Source organism: the organism of the source record quoted next, unplaced genomic scaffold, assembly GCF_019419815.1.
Source record: "Pyrus x bretschneideri cultivar Hongxiangsu unplaced genomic scaffold, Pyrus_bretschneideri_v1 Contig81, whole genome shotgun sequence".
NCBI lineage: Eukaryota > Viridiplantae > Streptophyta > Magnoliopsida > Rosales > Rosaceae > Pyrus > Pyrus x bretschneideri.
In genome coordinates this window covers 1,652,898-1,673,431 of record NW_025999822.1, presented here as the reverse complement: position 1 = coordinate 1,673,431, position 20,534 = coordinate 1,652,898, and the positions used below count along the sequence as shown (strand labels likewise).

The 20,534-nt window shown below is 38.4% G+C and overlaps 2 protein-coding genes across 2 annotated transcripts; both read left to right on the top strand.

The window, feature by feature from the left end:
- Positions 1–41: 41 nt before the first annotated feature.
- LOC103956594 (glycine-rich protein 23) lies at positions 42–1,830 on the top strand. The gene is made up of 3 exons (XM_018649724.2): positions 42–342; positions 669–852; positions 1,489–1,830. Exons 1-3 carry the CDS (start codon positions 183–185, stop codon positions 1,580–1,582), a joined length of 438 nt encoding a protein of 145 aa, XP_018505240.1. The 5' UTR covers positions 42–182; the 3' UTR covers positions 1,583–1,830.
- Positions 1,831–2,827: 997 nt separating this feature from the next.
- LOC103956592 (chlorophyll a-b binding protein CP26, chloroplastic-like) lies at positions 2,828–5,300 on the top strand. The gene is made up of 6 exons (NM_001302295.1): positions 2,828–3,123; positions 3,822–3,906; positions 4,029–4,079; positions 4,166–4,286; positions 4,442–4,576; positions 4,815–5,300. The coding sequence occupies exons 1-6, from the start codon at positions 2,904–2,906 to the stop codon at positions 5,073–5,075; spliced, it is 873 nt and encodes a 290-aa protein (NP_001289224.1). The 5' UTR covers positions 2,828–2,903; the 3' UTR covers positions 5,076–5,300.
- Positions 5,301–20,534: the final 15,234 nt, after the last annotated feature.

Below are 20,534 nucleotides of genomic sequence, written 5' to 3'. Positions count from 1 at the left end.
TTTTGGTTTTGGGCCGTGCCGAAACCTAAATAAAAGACAGAAATAAAATGGGCCGTGGGCCTTCCTTGGGCAGAGGCACAAACCGTTTCTTCCTTTGAGGTGATCAGCCAGACTCGGAAGAAATCAGAACCAGAATCAGAGGGGACACAGAGAGAGAGAGAGAGAGAGAGAGAGAATTTGGGATGATGGGCAGCAGGGGGAGCAGAGAAGATGATGGAGGAGCGGGGAAAGGTTTGTTGTGGAAGCTTCCAATCCTCAGAACCCAGCAACTAGGGAAGGTGGGTCCCGCCTTTGGCCTCGGCGCTGGCTGCGGCTTAGGTTTCGGCATCGGCCTCCTCGGCGGTACTCCCTCCCTCCCTCTTTTTCTCTCTGACGTTAAGTTGAGTTTTCAGTGCTGTATATCCTGCCAACTACACCACCTAACTAACTATGTTGTAGCGAGCTAGCTCTATAGACTACAGGTTATAGCTATTCAATTTGGGTCCGTCTATTTATTAGTTTAATTTATTTAATTAGTAAAAGCTAAGCATTCCTTAAATCAGACACCGCTGCTGCAACTTCAGTGGCGATTTCGTGCTTACGCTGGTGTTGCTACATTATGTTTATGCAAATCACGTATATGCTTAATGCCGTATTGGTTATTGGTTTTTAAAATTCCAATCGTCCAGGCGCAGGATTTGGTCCTGGGATTCCTGGCTTGCAAGTTGGCTTTGGCCTTGGTGCTGGATGCGGGGTCGGCTTAGGATTCGGCTACGGTGTCGGAAGGGGCATTGCTTACGATGACAATCGCAGATACTCTAATGTAGGCAACCTTTTTCGTGGTGAAAATGTCGGCATTTCTCCTGCTACTCAGTAAGTTTGTTTTATTCATCATTCCTTTACTTCTGCATACTGTGTTTTGCTATATATCAATTCAATTTCACTCATTTTCTGATGATTCCTTCTTACTTTTCAGAAATGTAGAACATAAACCATATGAAACGAAACAGAAAGAATGAAAAACAAAGCTGAATAGCTATCAAATTAATTAATGGGAAGTATAATTGGCACTCCAAAAATTTCATTCTAACTCCTCACAAGTATATTTTTCTTTCCAAATATAGAAAGTTTGGAGTGTAGAATGAGATTTTTGGAGTGCCAATAACAGTTCCCTAATTAATTAGGGAATGCAACAACTGAAACTGGGAACACCGCTGTTTCTTTGATGCATATGATATCGCAACTTTTACAACAAACTCATGTAACCTTGAAAAGTAAAAATGTAAAGCAATGGGAATCTGATGTCTTAGTTGACGGAGAACAGTAGGACCTCATCTACCGGACTATGGATCAAGTTACCAAATGAAGCGGAACATTCAAAATAGTTTAAACTAAAATAAAAATATTTTGTATGGTACTTTTCTGCTGTTAAATTTTTTCAGGTGATAATTTTGTAATTGAAATGCATGTGTGTATGAATGTATTTTCATTATTCCTTGATCTTATTAGGGATGATATTGGTGCACTTGTTGAGGAGCTTGTTGATAATACGAAGAAACTTGTCAGAGCTACTACAAGAGAGATGGAGAAGTGGAGAAGATGAGGTTGCTTTTGTGAGTTTTTTATGAGTTCATTCTCAGTGTATATTTGGAATGAATATGATTTATAATATACAAAGCTAAGTTATAAAAATATGCATGTTTGGGAATGGGGATTACTAAGACATGTAGTGTATATCTCCATTGTCGAGGCATACCAATGCTTATGATTCTGTACACTGCCATTGAAGAAAACACTTGTGACTCGCATTACTTGTCTTTAGGATTTCAACATGTAGCTTTGTGGTTTGTACTTCTCTAAAAGTCTTCCTTCATGATTTGCCTATTGTCATTTGTGCAAGATACACAACTTTTGAACTTAGGGTAAAGAAAGTTTGAATCTTTATGAATGGACTTACGCAGGACAGCAATTGTCGCTACAGTACTAAATCTGTATTCAGGCCTTATGCTTTTTATTACATTCTTTTTGGGGTTGATTGTGTATATGACCTGCAAATTATTTGGTCCTGGATTCTTGTAAGGACCTTATTGGTTAGCCTTTGTGCTGAAGGGAAATGCCCTTTATCTCATTGGCGGGAACTTTTACCAATTTGCCCTAGTCATGGCCCTCTAATCTCAGCTAAAGCAATACTCTCCTTTTTTTTAGCCGTTAGATTGAATAATTTAGAGGAGAATAAACAACTAAAATTGAGGAGGGGAATGCCGGAGGTGAAAGAGGGAGTGTAAATTACTTCCCTTGCTCTAAACCATTTGCTACAATCTAACTCCTCCATTAAAAAAAGTAAGTTGGCATTTAAAATGGACTCAGTGAATGGTATCTTACTCGAGTGTGCGTTCCCACTGCATTGGCAGTATGTGATGAAGGGGGATGACAATAAACAGTAATGTCTTGATAGAAAAGACAAGGAGGGAAAATGAGAAGCGAAACTGTGAAAGCACTCACTTCACTTGTGCGTCTGTCTTGGGATTGGCTATTTGTGGTAAAATTTTGCACAGGAAAAAAGAATGCACGGCTGAGACCCGAGATAGAGAGAGAAAAAGAAAGGCAGACCAATTCATTATCAACATTTTCGGATACAAGATGTTATCCCTGGAATTTCAAGAGCATCCCACGTCAGCAGCATCATCTGCCAAATCAGCAAATCCATCCTATGAAATCATAGGAATGGATTGCGCGGATTCAAGGTTAGCCAATCAAAGCCAGCAAACAAAAATCCAACGTGGCAGGTCGACATCCACAAGCTCAAGCTTATAGTATTCCCTTCTCAGTCATTGTTTTCCATTACTTCGCAGTACTGAGATAGGGAGAGAGTCTCCTGGCCGGGAAGGACGTGGCCAGTACGTGTAGTTGAGACTGATATTCAAATGGCTTCTCTGGCAGCATCGACAGCGGCCGCCTCCCTCGGCATGTCTGAATTGCTCGGAAACAGCCTGATCAACTTCACCGGGGCAGCGAGGTTGGCCCCTTCAGCCAACACCCAAGCCACCTTCAAGACAGTCGCACTCTTCTCCAAGAAGAAGGCCGCACCACCTCCCAAGGCCAAGGCTGTTGCTCCCGCTGACGAAGAGCTCGCCAAGTGGTATGGTAAGTGCATATCTAATTATATTATTGAAGTGTATACAGTATATTTGCTCATCATTCATATATCTCACACACTCGATGAGTTATGTAATATATCATATGGACTTTAACACATAAATAAATGTAATGTAATTTACCTAGCTAATTAGAAGTAGATTGATTCAATAGCTCATAATTATGTTAATTAATGTTCTAAAAATCGCAACCTAGAACCGCCTATGCCTTCTTTGGCGCTAGGTGGTTTGTCATTGTCTCAATTAATTCATAGACGTTAAAATTAAGAAAGGGCACACATACATGTTTAGGCGCCCGCCTAGCCTGCCTAGACTCACCTAAGCACCCAGTTAGATCGTGATTGTTACTTAGATAGATAATTGATAACTTTTATTTTGCATTTTAGTTTTTTAATAAATTATAAGAAACTTGTTGAATACTTGGATGAACACTCATTATATCCTGTTTCTTATGTTTTCAATATGTTCTAATACTTTCTAATTTATACGTCATTCTATTTTTCAATTTATGTATCCAAATATAATTATGCATTTTTTTAAGTATAAACATGCATTTATTTATATCATATATAATAAATTTACTTAAGTTTGCCTACGCCCCAACCTAGGCGCTAAACCCTAGTTCACTGCCCGACTAACGCCTAGCGTCTTAGAACTTTGATGATAATTGTGGTATTCGCATTTCAGGTCCTGATAGAAGAATCTTCTTGCCGTCGGGGCTCTTGGACCGATCAGAGATCCCAGAGTACTTGACTGGAGAAGTTCCTGGAGAGTAAGATAGTAGTCTCTCTCTCTCTCTCTCTCTCCCTCCCTCCCCCCACTCTCTGCCTACTTAATTAATAATTAATTACCAGAATCTAATCGAATCCTGGATTGTCCATTCCTTTAATGCAGTTATGGATATGATCCTTTTGGGCTTGGCAAGAAGCCAGAAAACTTCAGCAAGTATCCTCTCTCATCTGTCTCTCTTGAGAAATTATTACTTAATTTCTCCTTAATTCAATTTAATTAATTGATGAATGTGAATGCAGATACCAAGCATATGAGCTGATCCACGCTCGGTGGGCTATGCTTGGTGCAGCCGGATTCATCATTCCAGAGGCCTTCAACAAATTCGGAGCTAACTGCGGCCCTGAGGCTGTTTGGTTCAAGGTCATTCATTCGCATTCCATTTTCTTTGAAATTTTACAAACATACATTACATACATACATACATATTATTGCAAGTTGAGTAATTGCCAATTGGAGTTATGACGTTTGAAATATTGTTGACGCTTTTTGTACACATGGTGACGACATGAATGCAGACAGGAGCTCTACTCCTTGATGGGAACACACTGAATTACTTTGGGAAGAACATACCGATTAATCTTATCTTCGCTGTTGTTGCTGAGGTTGTTCTTCTTGGTGGAGCTGAATACTACAGAATCACTAACGGTTTGGTACGTACCTAGAATTCACTTTAGTTAATTATAGCATTGCTGTTATTATCCGAACTGACAACTCCGAATACTAACAAAAGGTATTACAACTTTTGAAAGTTTGTCCGACTATTTTATTTGTACAATAAAACTAACCATATCGCAATTCACACCGGAGTACGTACTTATATTACCACCTAGTGTTAATTTGAAACTTGCAAGAAGAACCGATGACGACAATCTCATGACTCTGTTGTAGGAATTGGAGGACAAGCTTCACCCAGGTGGTCCTTTTGACCCATTGGGGCTGGCTAAGGATCCAGACCAGGCTGCATTGCTAAAGGTGAAGGAGATTAAGAACGGAAGACTTGCCATGTTTTCCATGCTCGGTTTCTTCCTCCAAGCGTATGTCACCGGAGAAGGTCCTGTCGAAAACCTATCGAAGCATCTCAGCGATCCCTTCGGCAACAACTTGCTTACTGTCATTGGTGGATCTATCGAAAGAGCTCCAACCCTGTAATTCTAAGTTTCCTCTTTATTCTCCTCCAATCAAAATTAAAAGCATTGTATATCACATTGAGTCCTTTTAAGGGCTTTTAACCTTGATCTTTAAATGGAATTGCTCTATCTTTTCACCCACGTTACAACGCTGGTTGTTGTTGATAGAACTATTATATTTCTTCGGGGCTAAGCCAAATTATCATCCTGTGCCGATTCGTGACATTCAATTGTCACTTGTCTGTTTGGCTAGCTATTTTTAGAACCAACGAGCAGCCCCTACGATGTAGCGGGGCCTAAAACTGTGTTAACGTTGATATATTTGTTGGAATATTAGTATTTTAGGTAGAGTAATGTTATTCATACTATGTTTTTATACCATATTTCTATAGTACCTTAGGTGACATCTGATATGGATAGTCACATTATTTGAAAAATTTGCAAAACTCAAGGAAAGAAATGAGAAAGACTTCTCGTATACAACAATCATCATTTAATTAACTAGTTTTTCTTAATTATTAGTTTATTAAATAATGAACTAAATTTAAAAATATGATTAATTCAAATAATGTGGCTGTCCATATCAAATGCCACCTAAGGTGGTATGAAAATATGGTACAAAAACATGATATGAATAACATTACTCTTTTAGGTATTATATTGTTTGGATTTTCTTATAAGTCTCATCATATAAAGTAGTTGTCCATAAAAGTGAATCACATTTACTTCTTTTTAAAAACTTAATGTTGTCATCATCACAGAGAAAACCAAAACTTGTTTCACTAATTTGGATGCAGAAATCAAATTTCTTCTCATGGCTGGGACATATAAAACATCTTTCAATGCAAGAACAAAATCAGTTTGCATTTTCAATTTTACAATTCCAATGGCTTCAACTGCTACTTTTGACCCTTCTCTAACATAAACATTATAAGAAAACTTATCAATTTTTTTTTATCTTTCAAAACCATGCAATGTGTTTGTTAAATGCACTGAACATCCAGAATCAAACCACCATGAATTTGCAGGAATTTTAACCAAGTTTGACTCCATACAAACATAGGCATTAGTTCTACCTTTGCTCCTTAGCCAATCCTTGAATTGTTCACAATCCTTTCTATGGTGACCTTTAAGCTTACAATGATGACATCTAATTTTAGTCACATCTTTTATTTTGACACTAAGATTGTTAGATTTAGAGGGTTTGAAATATTTAGCAAACTTACTAGACTTATCAACATAATTCAAAGGTTTAGATGCCTTACCAGAAATCACAATGGTCTCTTTATGGCCAATTTGCACGAAGTTCACAGATTCTGGCTCCTTACCCTTCTCTTGCCTCTACCGAGTTTCCTCTTGCACACATTGAGCAATCAATTCATCCACAATCCAAGTCTTGTCTTGAGTGTTGTATGACACTTTTAGTTGACTATATTTTGCTGGAAGAGCTTGAAGTATCATAAAGACCAATTGCTTCTCACCAATATTCACTTCCATAGAATTGAGTTTTTATGCAGCATCTGTCATCTGCATTATACGATCTCTTAGTGATGCATTCCCTTCAATCTTGTAAGTTGTCAACATAGACATATACTAACTAATTTCAGCCTTCTCAGATTCCTTGAACTTGCTTTCAATGGCCTTGAGATAATCAACTGCGAGATCTTATTTCTTAACTACTCCTCTCACCATGTCTGCCATCCCACTTTCAAGAATGGATAAAGCAATTTTGTTGGCCCTTGTCCACCTTTCAAAATCATCTTTTTCTGATTTGGTACTTTTATCTATCAATGGTGATGGCTTAGGCGTGCTTAATGCAATATCAAACTCATTTAGAGTTAGCAATAGACCAATTTCACGCCTCCATCTCTTATAATTGCTTCCACCAGTGAGAATCGGAACAGTTGCTAGATTAAGGGTTTTAAGGGGAACTGCAGACATGTAAATGAAATCACAAAAGAGAACTCTAAGCTCTTGATTCAATCTACGTTCACTAGAGACATTACTGTAAAAAACCAATTTAATCATATACACAAACTTTTCAATAACACCGAAAAGCATATATAGATTAAACAATTCTACAGTGTTGCAAACATAGAAACTCCAAAGATAACTCATGGTTTTCGTTTCGAACCAAATCGAAGCAATAATAAACAAAATAGTTAATTTCTGCACAAGTATCAGGATGTTCATACTAAATCAAAATTTTTCGGGATTCTAACAATTAGATCAAAGAACATCACTCCATCATGAATAAAAAAAATGAAATTAACAAGAATTACCTCAAGGATCATTATCATTGAGTGACATACCCTGACCGGAGTTGAGACATGTTGGCCGTCACATGAGAGTGACGTAGCCAAGTGCATAACAGAAGTGATACTAATAAAAGAAATGTGAATAATTAAAAAAAAACTGAACTAAACTTATTTAAATAGAGATACTATGTGAGTGTGTGAAAGTGATCAAATATAAGATACACGCATATCAGAGCATAGGTAAAACGAAAGTGCAGTCGAACTAACTAAGTACTAATTATACAAATAGGGAGAAGACCCCTAATTTTATTTATGGAAATGTTAGAACCGCCATATAGTCCTCGTGAGCCACCAAAGACAAACAGCTACCTAGAACCTGGAGGGGCGCAAAACAGGAGGATGAGTGGGCAAAAACAAAGCATTTGAAAACACATTTATCTTTATGAACATAATAATCCCTCTTCGTAAAACTTGTATAATTTCCAGAAAATACTACTACATAGGTAGGAAAAATGAATGCACAAGAGCAGTGAAAACTGAAGTATGCCATGTCACAATATCTCAGCAAGAATAAGTGTAAGCCAGGTGTGAAACTAATATAAAATAGTATGCCAGTTGGAGTCACCTAACGAGGCCTATACGACTGGACCTGTAGCTTATCAACATATGTCTACACACGAGATGGAGTCAACTAATGTGACCTGTACGACGGGCTGGGTGTAAATAAGTACATTCAAGTGCTACAATCACGTGAAAGCTGTGCGATAGATCACGGGTCACCTATGAGTCGAAACCACCTATTATGGTCTGTACAACAGGCTAGCACCAAAACTTGGATCCAAGGTGAGCGTGCAGTGCGGGAGGTGAATAATCATGTGAAAGCTGTGCCCTGGCCTCAAGTGGGAGCACTAACACCGTGGTGCAACATAATAAGCTCTAAATGCATAAATGCATAGTGATGAGTCCATTTTATACTACATATTTGACCCTAATCTTAGTTATAATTTATTGGTTATTTTGGTAGAATTTTGATACTTTGCTTTATATTTTCAATATAGGACATTCGGCTTCCTCTGGAGCAAAAAAAGTAATCAAACGGATGAATTTTGCAGTGATTCCAATTGGAAGATGTTCGTGTGCCTTTCAAGATGATTGTATCAAAATTCTAGATTTTTCTACCAAGCCATTTGACTGTGGCGATGAAAAGAAGGTCCAACGCGTAGCTTTCCTAGATTGACATTTCTTGACGTTTTGGGTATTTTGGAGGTCAAAATGTCATATTGTGAGGAAGATTCCTTCTAAGAATTTGTAGGGGACGACTTCAACTTTCGAAAGAGACCTATTGGACTAAATTGGAGTTGATTTGGTTAGTCAAAAGACTAATTTTCTAAGAACTCTGAATTCTAGTTCAAATAAGAAACCTTTTATTTTCTGTTTTATTATTTTATTATGTTTCCTAGTTTTATTCGAAGACCTTTTATAGGAAGAATTTTATTTTCTAGTAGTATAAATAAGGCTTTTTAGCTATTAGGTTAAAAAAAGGGGGGGGGGGGGAGAACGCAATACTTTGCCTTTGGAGAGCTTTTAACGATTCAAGTTTATTTTCAAGGTGTTTTCTATCCATATTCTTAATAATATTCTGTTTTATGGTTGTTACTGTTGACCCTAAAAACTACCAAGCCTACGTGGCGCATAGGCCGAGTAACTAATGAGCTAACTACATCCTTTGGTTGATGCGGGGCGTGCCAACTCATCGGCAGAGCTTGGCCGAGAAGTACAATTTGTTGATGTTGAGTTGAGCGCATTGCTGACTTCTTGATCTTGCGATTATGGCCGAGGAAGGAACAAGTCTTGGCCCTTAGGTTCTCGAGCCTGAAGACTAGGCTGCTAGTTCTGCGAAGTTCACGAATCGTCGATGCCGGATTCGGTCACAGTGATTATATTCATAAGAGTATAAGCACGTCAAATCGACACCAGACTATATGGACACAAGTACTCAAAGGAGATGTATGTCTTAATGGTAAATGTGGTTTGGCCGTCAGAATGTCAAACTTTGAAACTCACTTGTGAGTATCCAATCATAAAATCACTCGACGTTTAATGTGTTGAATGTCGTAACTTGTAACACCTTACCTCGTTGAGAAGGCTAATAAGATGACCTCTACCAATAAGGATTCGGAAACCTTTCTCGACCGAGACTTGGATGGGTAACCAGTTGGCCTCGACACAATGCTATTTATCCAAAGTGAAGATGCTCCTCGGTCAGCTGATTCTACGGCAACAGTGTTGTTTATCCAAACTGAAGATGTTCGCCGGTTGCCTTCACAGTGCTGTTTATCTAAACTAAAGGTGTGTTGGCGGAAAAAGAAAATAAAAAATCTCAAGATGTTTGAGAGGTTTGTGCAAGGCAGTTGTGTGCTGAATTTGAGGGGCTTTGAATGATGCACTTTGCTCTCTATTTATAGCAACAAATCCTCCTTAAGATCGAGTTGAAACTATATTCAGACTAGGACTTCTCATTCTGATCTAACCTTATCTCGACTAATCCTACTCCTATTAGGACTTTGAACTCACCCCCTTTTCAGGCCGTATTCATTTTTGGCCAAGAATCCTCATTGTATTATGACCCCTTATCGTACTAGGACTTTGACCCATCCACTCTTATCCAAATCACTCCTTCTTGCAATAGGACTCAACTGCACTAATTGAGCGGCTTAGGACCACCAGACAGCCGATAATACATTTAAAGAGGCTTTGGGCCAAACACAAACCTACTTTCGACCTTGAAGAAGTGAAATTAAACCCTACAAGATAACTACAGGATAATGAAAAGCCTCAAACATCCCATCCATTGAGCCCATTTATGAAGCACGATCGCACAATCAGAATTCCCCTGCACGTCTTGCCGCGTGTCAATCCTTTGGTTAACCTAGTAGCCCTTAATCATGACCCTCGGAAACATACGTCAGCCGAAACGTCTCTTCTGTATTAATGCATTAAATCTGTCGCAACACGCAATCGTGCATCCTTAAACCACAAAAACCTCGATCCTATCCCTAGATTCCCTATCCCTAGATATCCATAATGATTAGTGATTTCCTGGTTGATTTTGCACTAAAGTTTGAAAATCAATGCTTTTGAAAATCAAATGTTTGACTTTCCTCTCGAAACGCCTATAAATACCTGAATCCCTTCCATTTGCATTTTACGCTTCCAGAAACCTTGAAAATCCTCTTGCCATTTTGTCTTCAAAATCCTAGAAAACCCAGAAATTCTTCGAGCTCTCCATAATGGCTTCCAACACCTTTATTTCCAAGCTCTCCGACGAATGTACCAAGTGCCGGAACTTTATTGACTGGAGCGCCTGATAAGCTCATATTTATATATATTTTATATCAAATTCACTTGTCTTTTCTTAATTAGTTCCTTATATTTTTGAGTTATTTACTTTGTTTTTGTGTTTTGTAGGATTTGTCAAGCAAAGAAAAGAAAAATAGCACAAGTGGAATTTTAAGTAACAAATTCGTCAAAACTGCCTGTGCACCTCAGCTGACTTTGGAATAAAGTTGCGGACAGCTCAGAATGAATTAGAGAATGAGCCTTATATGCTTGGAAAGCTACGGATGTCTATTTTCTGGAGCATTTCACGGATTGTTAATATCATTTTTTCTAGAAGAAGTTATGGTCGTTTTAACACTGAAAGGTTCCCAAGAGGCTGAGTAGTTTGTAACTGACAAGAAAGCATTGAAAGCAATAAATCCAATAAAACTAGCAGCCAAAACTGATGCAATCAAGAACAAACCAGCTGACACCTATTCAAATAATAGAGGAAATGGAATTAAAGATGAGGATTAAGAGGGAGTTATTAGCATAAAGGCTACCCAAGGAGTTACAATTGTTTCACCATTTCCTCTCACTTATTGTCATCACTAAATGGCTATTAGTGGGTGAGTTAAGGAGAAGAAAATGATGCAGCAAGAATTGATTTAAAAGAAGTGTTGGGGAAGGAAGGAAAGAGAGGAGAAGCCTTAGTCGATTTCTTTCGGTTCTATTTTCTCAAACTCATGTCTACCTTTTGTTTTAACTTAGGGATTGTGTAACTAAATTTTTAGTAGTTAGGGGCTGTTTGAAGCCCCGAATATGATTGCAAGTTTGTTATGACATTTCGTTTGAATTACTTTTATGAATGGATGAAAATTGGTTCACTATTTGTCTCATTGATGAATTCTTTATGTGTTTTCTACGGATGCATACTTAGTAAGCATATCCAGGATTCTAATGCTATGAATATGTGTGTGCCTGCCCTTGTTGAATGAGGACCTACATATGTTCTAGAGTAGTACTTGTTAATTGCGATTAACCTGTGAACCAATTTCTAGGATAAGTAAGACAACGCCACTACTTACGATGCCTTGTGATGACTCAAACTCTTTTCGTTCTTAATGATTTCTACTTGTTAAATCTATGAACACGCCATTCTAGATTGCATGCTAGGGACTAAGTTAAGTTGAAAACGCCATTCTCTTAACATACTACATAAGAAAGAGTAATAGGTTGAGTTCTAACATTGAGCCAACTTGAGCATCTTCATCCGGAAATGAAAGGAATTTGAATTAGACATAACATGTTTGTATGATTATTTGGTGGTGGATAACAATTCCCCTAACTCGTTTTTCTTAATTTGTGAACTACTTAAAAATCTGTCTCTGTCTTGTTTTTGTTCGATTTAATTTAAATATCAAATCAACTCCAAAAATCCCAAAAATTTGTATGAGTGTAGCTCTGTGTGTCTAGTATCTGCATATAAAATTTCGTAGACTTTAGATAAGTGTAAGTCGGTCTAATAATTATTTTTCGGTGGTTGGCCAGTAGGGACAGCACCCCAGTTTTTGTGACATTTTAAGTAGTTAGATAAAATAATCTTCTGCGGGAAAGACCCTTATTTTCATATGCTAGAATTGATAAATCTTATTCTTAATAAGGAAAATTAATAGGACATTTGTGTGCTACTTTGTGGTGTGCTTTTAATCCTATCAAATTTTTGGCGTCGTGTCGCCGGGGATTTTTATTTCTAATTACTTATTTTTCTATTGTTTTCTTTTCTTGTCTAATTAGTGTTTTTTTTTAATTTTTTTAATTTTTTTTTATTTTATTTATTTATTTATTTCAGGTACTCTATGTAGTATATGCATACTCAAAGGTCCAAGAGCATTGACCTAGCTTCCTACGAAGATCGGAAACGTGTTAAAAGTGAATGGGCATATACTCAACCCATATTACGAGTCTTTTGCAGAGCATAATGTGGAGGAACATTTGGTTATGTCTACCCTTGGAGTTGATTGCAAAATTGAAGTTTGGGGGTCATCGTTTGCTTTTACTACAAATTGGGGAAGTTTTTAGTCCGAATGCTTTATTTTGCTTCTTACTATTTTATTTTATTTTTATTTTATGCATTATTGTGTTTTTTGACATTGGGGACAATGTCCAGTTTAAGTTTGGGGGTAAGGATTGAAAAAATGACCAAATTGAAAATTTTCATCCCTTTGACTAAGAACTGGTTTAATTTGTTTCCTTGTTGTTGCTTTTTGTTTTCTTAATTATTTTTGTTTACCCTAAAAAAAAAAAACCCAAAAAAAAGAGAAAATTTTGAAAATTTGAAAATCCAAAAATAGTCTTATTTTCTTTATTGTTTTGAATTAGATTTTTGTTAGTTTCCCGACCCAATGATATACCTGAATTGAATTTGAACCATGGTGATCAAGAACTTAGTAAGCATGTATTGTGTGAAATTCCTTATTCTCTTGTTAGTTTTGTACATGTTTAATCATCTTTGAAAAACCAAATGCACGTAGCCTTGTTGATGTGAAACTAAAGCATGATTTAAAGCTTTGTATGTGAACATAGTGACCATATACAACCTATGTGAGTTTTTGAGCCTATTGAAAGTGTGCATTTTTCATACACTCGTATTCTTTCATGTGTGATGAACTTATGTGACTTACATCTCTAGAACTTGCGTAACGATCTTTCGAAATGTTTGTCATTGATTGCATGAACTTGAAAAGGATAGAGGCATTAGGTTTATCACCATGGCCCAAATAAGCATGTTTCCTAACGAAAAATGATATCATTAGATTGCCAATTTGAGCTGTATATGTTAAGCCTTTTATTTCTTATCACCAGATATGTCTGCCTTATACCTTAAACATTTTTCCTTACCCTTTCCAAGCTAGCTAGTGAGTAATGTGAGATTGTCTTATGAGAAATGTTTGTGAAGTACTTTGAAGGAGTTTGGCAAAAGAATAAGTGTGGGGCTATTTCATGTTTATATTTAGTTATGTGAAAATTGGTTCACTAAAAATAAAAATAAAAAAGAATAAAAAACAAAAAACAAAATAAAAAGAAGAAGAAGAAGAAGAAGAAGAAAAAGAAAAAATTGTATACAAAGCAAATAAAAAGTTTAGGGGTGTGATTGGAGGTATTAGTAGAGTGGTTGGAGAGCTTGAGTTCTTATAAATATCAACAAGAGAATTGCTTGCATCTCCCCAGGCCGAAGAAGGAGTTTGATGCGCTTTTCGCACTCTTCAATGGTGGTTTCAAAGTCATGATCAACTGCCCTTTTCTCTTGAAGTAATTCGGCCATAATGGTTGGGGTTAGTCGGTCATCGCCGCTTCCTGCTGCTTTTTTTGGATGCCATCTGGTAGTCGAATTAGCTTGTGTTTCTTGTCGTCGAGCCATACAGTTTATCCATTGGTGACATAGTTTTTGAGATTTGGATAATGCCGCGTACATGCCAGTAGGAGAATTGTAACTACACCAACATTGGTCGCGGGGCTTAGGTGGCTTGAAGGTTTTTTTACTCATTGATGAACTCGAACTACTGGAGTTATGCAAGTAATAGTCCTCATTATAAAATGGCGCGTCAAAGTCAAGACGCCGTCTGGCTGAGGACCATGTGTTCGTACTTGAGGGCCAAGTCTCTCGAACACCTTCTGGCGTTGGCTAATACCGAGTTCCTTTGGAGGTGTTGCTGCGGCCGTGGATGGTTGCCATGAAGTTGGAGCCTAAGGTGTTTTCTCTTTAGGTTTGGTCAGGACGACGTGTGTTTTACAACGACCTCACAAAACCATCGGTCCATTAGCCTCTTCGGTACTGAAGCTTGACATAGATTCGACTATGGCCGGTCCCAAAAACTCTGTGGGCGGTTCATTTGAAAATAAATCAATCTTGAGTCGCGGCTGAGAGTTTTGCTTACGGACATGTTGTATTGAGATGAACTCGGCCTTCCCCTTCCTTTTGTTTTTAGGTAGATGAGCATCCACCATGCCAATTGTCATCTAGGGAAAGGGATTAACGTCGATACCATCTGTTTCTCAGCAAATTTTAGCTTGCTCTTATCAATCTAGCTTTGAATGGCATGACGGAACACAACGCAATTATTGGTGGTACGCTTGTTCGAGTTATGGTACTTGCAATATGTTTTGCCTTTCAACTCTTCAACCTTAAGAATGTTATGTCCGGGCTGAAGTTTTATGATCTTTGTTAACAACAACTGGTCGAAAATTGCATCAGCCTTGGTGATATCGAAATTGTAGACTTTCGATGTTTTAATCGTCTTTTCAGAGGCTGAGTGGGTTTTGGCATCCTTGGACTTATTTTGAGTTAATGCCTTGCAAACGTATGGTTTATCTATTACTATCTCAGCCGCATCTACACTGGCGTATTGGGAATCCTCGTTTTCGGCCAATGCGTAACTAATCATGGGATTCTTGTATATCATTCCCCTGGATGAGGATTTTGAGATTTTTTCCTCTTGGAGCAAATACTCATACTACTTAATGTGCTGGGCCAGTTCGTACATATCTCGAATATTTACCCCTAGGAATTTCTTTTTGTGTTCCACATCCAGGCCATTTAGAGTTATTCTGACTCATTCAACTTTAATGAGAGGTACTCAGCACCAATTTTTGCCCGACTTGAACCTTGTTAATTATTCCATTGGCGACTCGTCTGATTCTTGAGCCATCCTTGCTAATGATGAAACTGACATTTCCATTCCCAGTCGGTAGAATTGTTCATGGAATTTTTCAACTAGTTCCTTCCCATTCTGGACAGAGTTAGGTGGGAGGTTGATGTACCAAGTGAATGCCAAACCTGTTAGTGAGAAGTTGAATAGTCGCATTTTATGAAAGTTGCTATTAACGTCTCCACATTGCGCAGTGAACCGAGCTACATGTTCTAACGAAGATAAGGACGATTTTCCAGCGAAAAGGCTGAAATCCGGGATCTTGAAGCTTTTAGGATATTCAAACTTCTCCACATAAGCCGAGTATGGATGGATGAACTCTGGAAACTTCGACCCCTTTTTTAAGGCCGATTCAATCATCCTCTGGACTTTGGTCATATTGACGAATGCTGTTTCCCCTTCCTGGTCGGGTCCGTCTAATCTACTGCTTGATCTTCCTCTTTTTTCTAAGTCAATTGGCTGGAGCCGAGCGGATCTTGTCTCAGCTTGCAGTGGAACACTCTTAAATGGAAGTGGTCGAGGTTAACCGACGTGTTCATCTTCGAAGGCTTTACTGACCAATAGTTCAAGCAATCTAGTATGTGTATCACCATTACTTTGTATTACTTCAAGCAAGTTCATTTTTTGGCCAACCGACTGTTCAACCTGCTGAGATTGCTCATCAAGTCATCTTCGAAGAAACGACCTAGTCGGGGGATCAAAACCTTCCCCACCATCTTCGTCGCAGTCTTCCACTATTCCTTCGATTAAAATGCCTACGATTTTGTTGGGAATTTCTGCGTTGCGAGGTTGGCCGCCGAGACAAACTTCATTTTCTTGGTGTGTCGCACTTGCAACCTCGGGTGTTACATTAATGAGGGGATTTTGTACTTGTGACAAATCTTGTCCAGGACCCTGAGCTGGCAAGTTGGTCGTTAACTTTCCCATGACTATTTTCTTTTTTACCGACCGTGTCTCAATGGTCATGAACTCTAAAGCTTTAGCACTATGTCCTATTGGGTGTGCCAAAATGTTGACCCTAAAAACTACCAAGCCTACATGGCGTGCAGGTCGAGTAACTAACGAGCTAACTACGTCTTTCGATTGATGCAGGCGTACCAACTCGTCGGCCGAGCTTGGCCGAGGAGTACAATTTGTTGATGTTGTGTTGAGCATGTTGCTGACTTCTTGATCTTGCGATTGTGGCTGAGGAAGAAACAAGTCTCAGCCCTCAGGTTCTCGAGCCTGAAGACAAAGCTGCTAGTTCTGCAAAGTTCATGAATCGTCGGCGCCGGATTCAGTCACAGTGATTATATTCGTAAAAGTATAAGCACGTCGAATCGACACCAGACTATATGGACACAAGTACTTAAAGGAAATGTATGTCTTGATGGTAAATGTTGTTCGGCCGTTCGACTGCCGAACTCTGAAACTCACTTGTGAGTATCTAATCATAAAATCACTCAGCATTCAATGTGCCGAATGTTGTAACTTGTAACACCTTACCTCGCCGAGAAGGCTAATAAGATGACCTCTGCCAATAAGGATTCGAAAACCCTTCTCGACCGAGACTTGGATAAGTAACCAGTCACCCTCGATGCAGTGCTGTTTATCTAAACTGAAGATGCTCCTTGGTCGACTGATTCTACGGCAACAGTGCTGTTTATCCAAACTGAAGATGTTCGCCGGTTGCCTTCATAGTGTTGTTTATCTAAACTGAAGGTGTGTCGACGGAAAAAGAAAAAAAAAATCTCAAGATGTTTGAGGGGTTTGCGCAGGGCAGTTGTGTGCTGAATTGGAGGGGCTTTGAATGATGCACTTTGCTCTCTATTTATAGCAACAAATCCTCCTTAAGATCGAGTTGAAACCATATTCGGACTAGGACTTCTCATTCTGATCCAACCTTATCTCGACCAATCCTACTCCTATTAGGACTTTGAACTCACCCATTTTTCAGGCTGTATTCATTTCCGGCCAAGAATCCTTATTGTATTAGGACCCCTTATTGTACTAGGACTTCGACCTATCTGCTCTTATCCAAATCACTCCTTCTTGCAGTAGGACTCAACTGCCTTAACTGAGCGGCTTATGACCACCAGACAGCCCATAATACATTTGAAGAAGGTTTGGGCCGAACACAAACCTACGCTTGGCCCAATAATATTATTTTGGGCCCAAACAGTTAGTAACTAGTTTCGTTTGCTAGGGCGATGCCTTGAGCCTTAGCATGAATATGTAGTTTTTAATTAATTGCTTATGATATTATACATGCATACTTTGAATTATTAATCATTGTGCTTTAAGCTGTCTCTATATCTTAATACTTAGCTACCATTAGGATGTTTAGATAAGTAATTGGATGCAATTTTGGCAGAGGGCTGTCCCTAAAATTAACTAAGGCTTCTTATGGTTAACATGTGTAACTACTTAGGATGGACAACACATCTTAGGAGTACATGGTTTTTCAAAGGTTTTCACAAAACTTAATGAGTCTTACATGTTCACATTCGATCTGGATGCGACGAACAGGTTGCATGTTAGATATACGTTCTATGTTGGGGGTTCCAAGTAGGGCATACTTTAGGAAAACTAACCTTCAAAATATGCATGTGTAATTCATAAGGAATTAGAAGAACTATGTAGGATTGTTAAGGGGACGGCGGAACCCTAGGCTTTTACTATTTGGTTTTCAAAACGTATTCCTTTGTTTGCTTTACTTTGCTAATTTCTTTAACCTTTCTAATTAAATTCGTTTTTATTATTTTAAAATTCAAAACCAACCTCTTCCAATCTTTGTTTTCAAATAATTAATTAAGATATGATATTTACATAAATTATTCATTCAATTCCTGTGGAAAACGACCTTACTTGAGTTGTTTATACTACAACTACCTTGTTCTCTTGCAAGTATTTTTAAATGTTTTTATCCCTACTTTTCTAGGTGGTAAAATCCTTATCACATAGCAATATGCAATGCAACAAGACCAATCACATGTTAACTCACCTGAAGCTTACCTGAGCCTCTGCAACATCAAATAGTATTCACACTACTGGAACAATATAGTAATAAGTGGTATAGACATGGCATACAAGGCATAAATTCATTTAAAAACGTTTTTTGGAAATTGTAAAGCATATATAGATATATATATATATATATATATATATATATATAAAACAAATGCCCACTCACTGATAAGTAGTAGGATCGTAGCCCCCTAACCTCACTTGTCTACGCTCATCCTCAGGGTACGTCTCACCTTTCACCTATATGCGAAATAACTAATTTAACGTTAATTCGATAGCATATAAACAAAGCCTAAGATTAATTCCTCATAAGTTGCTCAAATGGGGTGTTTAAATATACCAACGTGATATGCTAGACAACACGAGCACCCCCATATTTTTAGAAAAGATTTTGGACACCGGACGTGCCTTCATGCGTCGGCCACGCGCAGGCACGTGCCATCCGTGTGACTGACACTGCTAGGAATATTCCGTTAGATGTAACTGATGGTACCTAACACCATTAGAATATTCCGTTAACTTAAACGGAATATTCCCTTTCTTCTTCGATCACTCCACCAATCTCCGTTGTCCGCCGCCGTCTACACTCGCCAGTTTTTGGAAATTTTTCTAAAGCTTATAACTTTGTGATTTCTCAACCAAAGTCCATGAAATTTATATGGATTTGAAGCTCTGAAGAGTAGAACATATTTGTACCTAATAGAAGTTCAAAAATCCAACGGATTACGGTCGGAAATTCCCTCAATACTTCCGGCCAACTCTACAACCTTCTAAACTTGCCTATACCAACGTCCACTTTACTCCAAAACTACTTCAAAGGGTTAGAAAAGTTGGATGAATACCTTTCCAAGCCTTAAAATCTCGAAACCACGCTGGGATCGCATTGGAGCAAACTTGACTCCTTGCCGGAGCTTATGTTTTCTCACATTCCTATCGTTCGTTCAATAAGCTAAGGGTATGGTTAAGCTCGTGAGGTCAAGAGGAGAATGATGGTGGTTTCCAAATACTTGATCTGTGAGAGTTTGATGATGATGGTGTATGTGGGTGTCACGGTGTAGAGAGAAGAAGGAAAAAGAAGGCTCAAGAATAGGGGAGAGAGAGTGTGTATGTGTGTGTGCGCGTGTATGTGTATGTGTCCTCTTGATTGGCAGAAGAAGAAAATATTAAGCACTGATTAGGCTGCCGTGAGAGAGATAGAGGACTAATTTTGATTGGTCCAGATGAGATAATAGCCCAAATACCTAATTAAGGTCCAAGGAAATAGGAATTATGGTGATTGGTTTCTTATTTTGGTCGGTTTACATTATATACATTTGTAACTTCCTTGTTAAGACTCTGATTCGGCCTTAACTCACGTCAACGCGCTCGTGACGTCGAGTACAATCTAATTACGATAGTGAGGAAATTAATTTAAAACTACATATGTACATCCACGTCACTAAGCCAAAAGGGCAATACCGTCCCTTTACACACTAGGGGAGAAAATATATATAATAATTTTGGACGGGTTGTCACAGTCTACCCTTCTTAAGAAAATTTCATCCCCGAAATTCCTAAACATCAAGAATGCATCAATAACCTTAAAACAAACGTGGATACAGATCTCGCATACGCTCTTCAGTTTCCCAGGTGGCCTCCTCGACTAAATGGTTCCTCCACAAAACTTTCACCAAAAAGCGGTCTTGTTACGAAGAACATTGTCTTTCCAATCTAAAATCATCATCGGCTCCTCAGTGTAAGTCAAGTATGGGTTAATCTCTAATGGCTGAGGAGGAATTACATGAGATGGATCAGAGACATAGTGACAAAGCATAGACACATGGAAAACGTCATGTACCTTTGATAACTCTGGAGGTAGCTCAAGCCTGTAAGCAACTTCACCAACTCACTTGGTGATCTGATATGGTCCAATATACCGAGGACTTAACTTACCTTTCTTACCGACCCATACCATGCCTTTCCACAAAGATAACTTTAGGAATACCCAATCTCCAACTTTATATACTCTGTCAGTGGCATGTTTATCGGCGATACTCTTCTGTCGATCCTAGGTTGCTTTTAGGTTAGCTTTAGTCACCTGAATATTCTATGTAGTCTCATCCACAATCTCCGGGCCCACCAACACTCTTTCGCTAACTTTAGACCAACATAACGAGGTACGACATGGTTTACCATAAAGCGCCTCAAATG

Excerpts from the sequence above, each read along its gene's own strand:
- LOC103956594 (XM_018649724.2), top strand. The coding sequence starts at position 183 with ATGATGGGCAGCAGGGGGAGCAGAGAAGATGATGGAGGAGCGGGGAAA. Across the intron at positions 343-668 it reads CGGCATCGGCCTCCTCGGCG|GCGCAGGATTTGGTCCTGGG; the intron begins GTACTCCCTCCC and ends CCAATCGTCCAG. Across the intron at positions 853-1,488 it reads GGCATTTCTCCTGCTACTCA|GGATGATATTGGTGCACTTG; the intron begins GTAAGTTTGTTT and ends TGATCTTATTAG.
- LOC103956592 (NM_001302295.1), top strand. The coding sequence starts at position 2,904 with ATGGCTTCTCTGGCAGCATCGACAGCGGCCGCCTCCCTCGGCATGTCT. Across the intron at positions 4,080-4,165 it reads AAGCCAGAAAACTTCAGCAA|ATACCAAGCATATGAGCTGA; the intron begins GTATCCTCTCTC and ends ATGTGAATGCAG. Across the intron at positions 4,577-4,814 it reads ACAGAATCACTAACGGTTTG|GAATTGGAGGACAAGCTTCA; the intron begins GTACGTACCTAG and ends ACTCTGTTGTAG.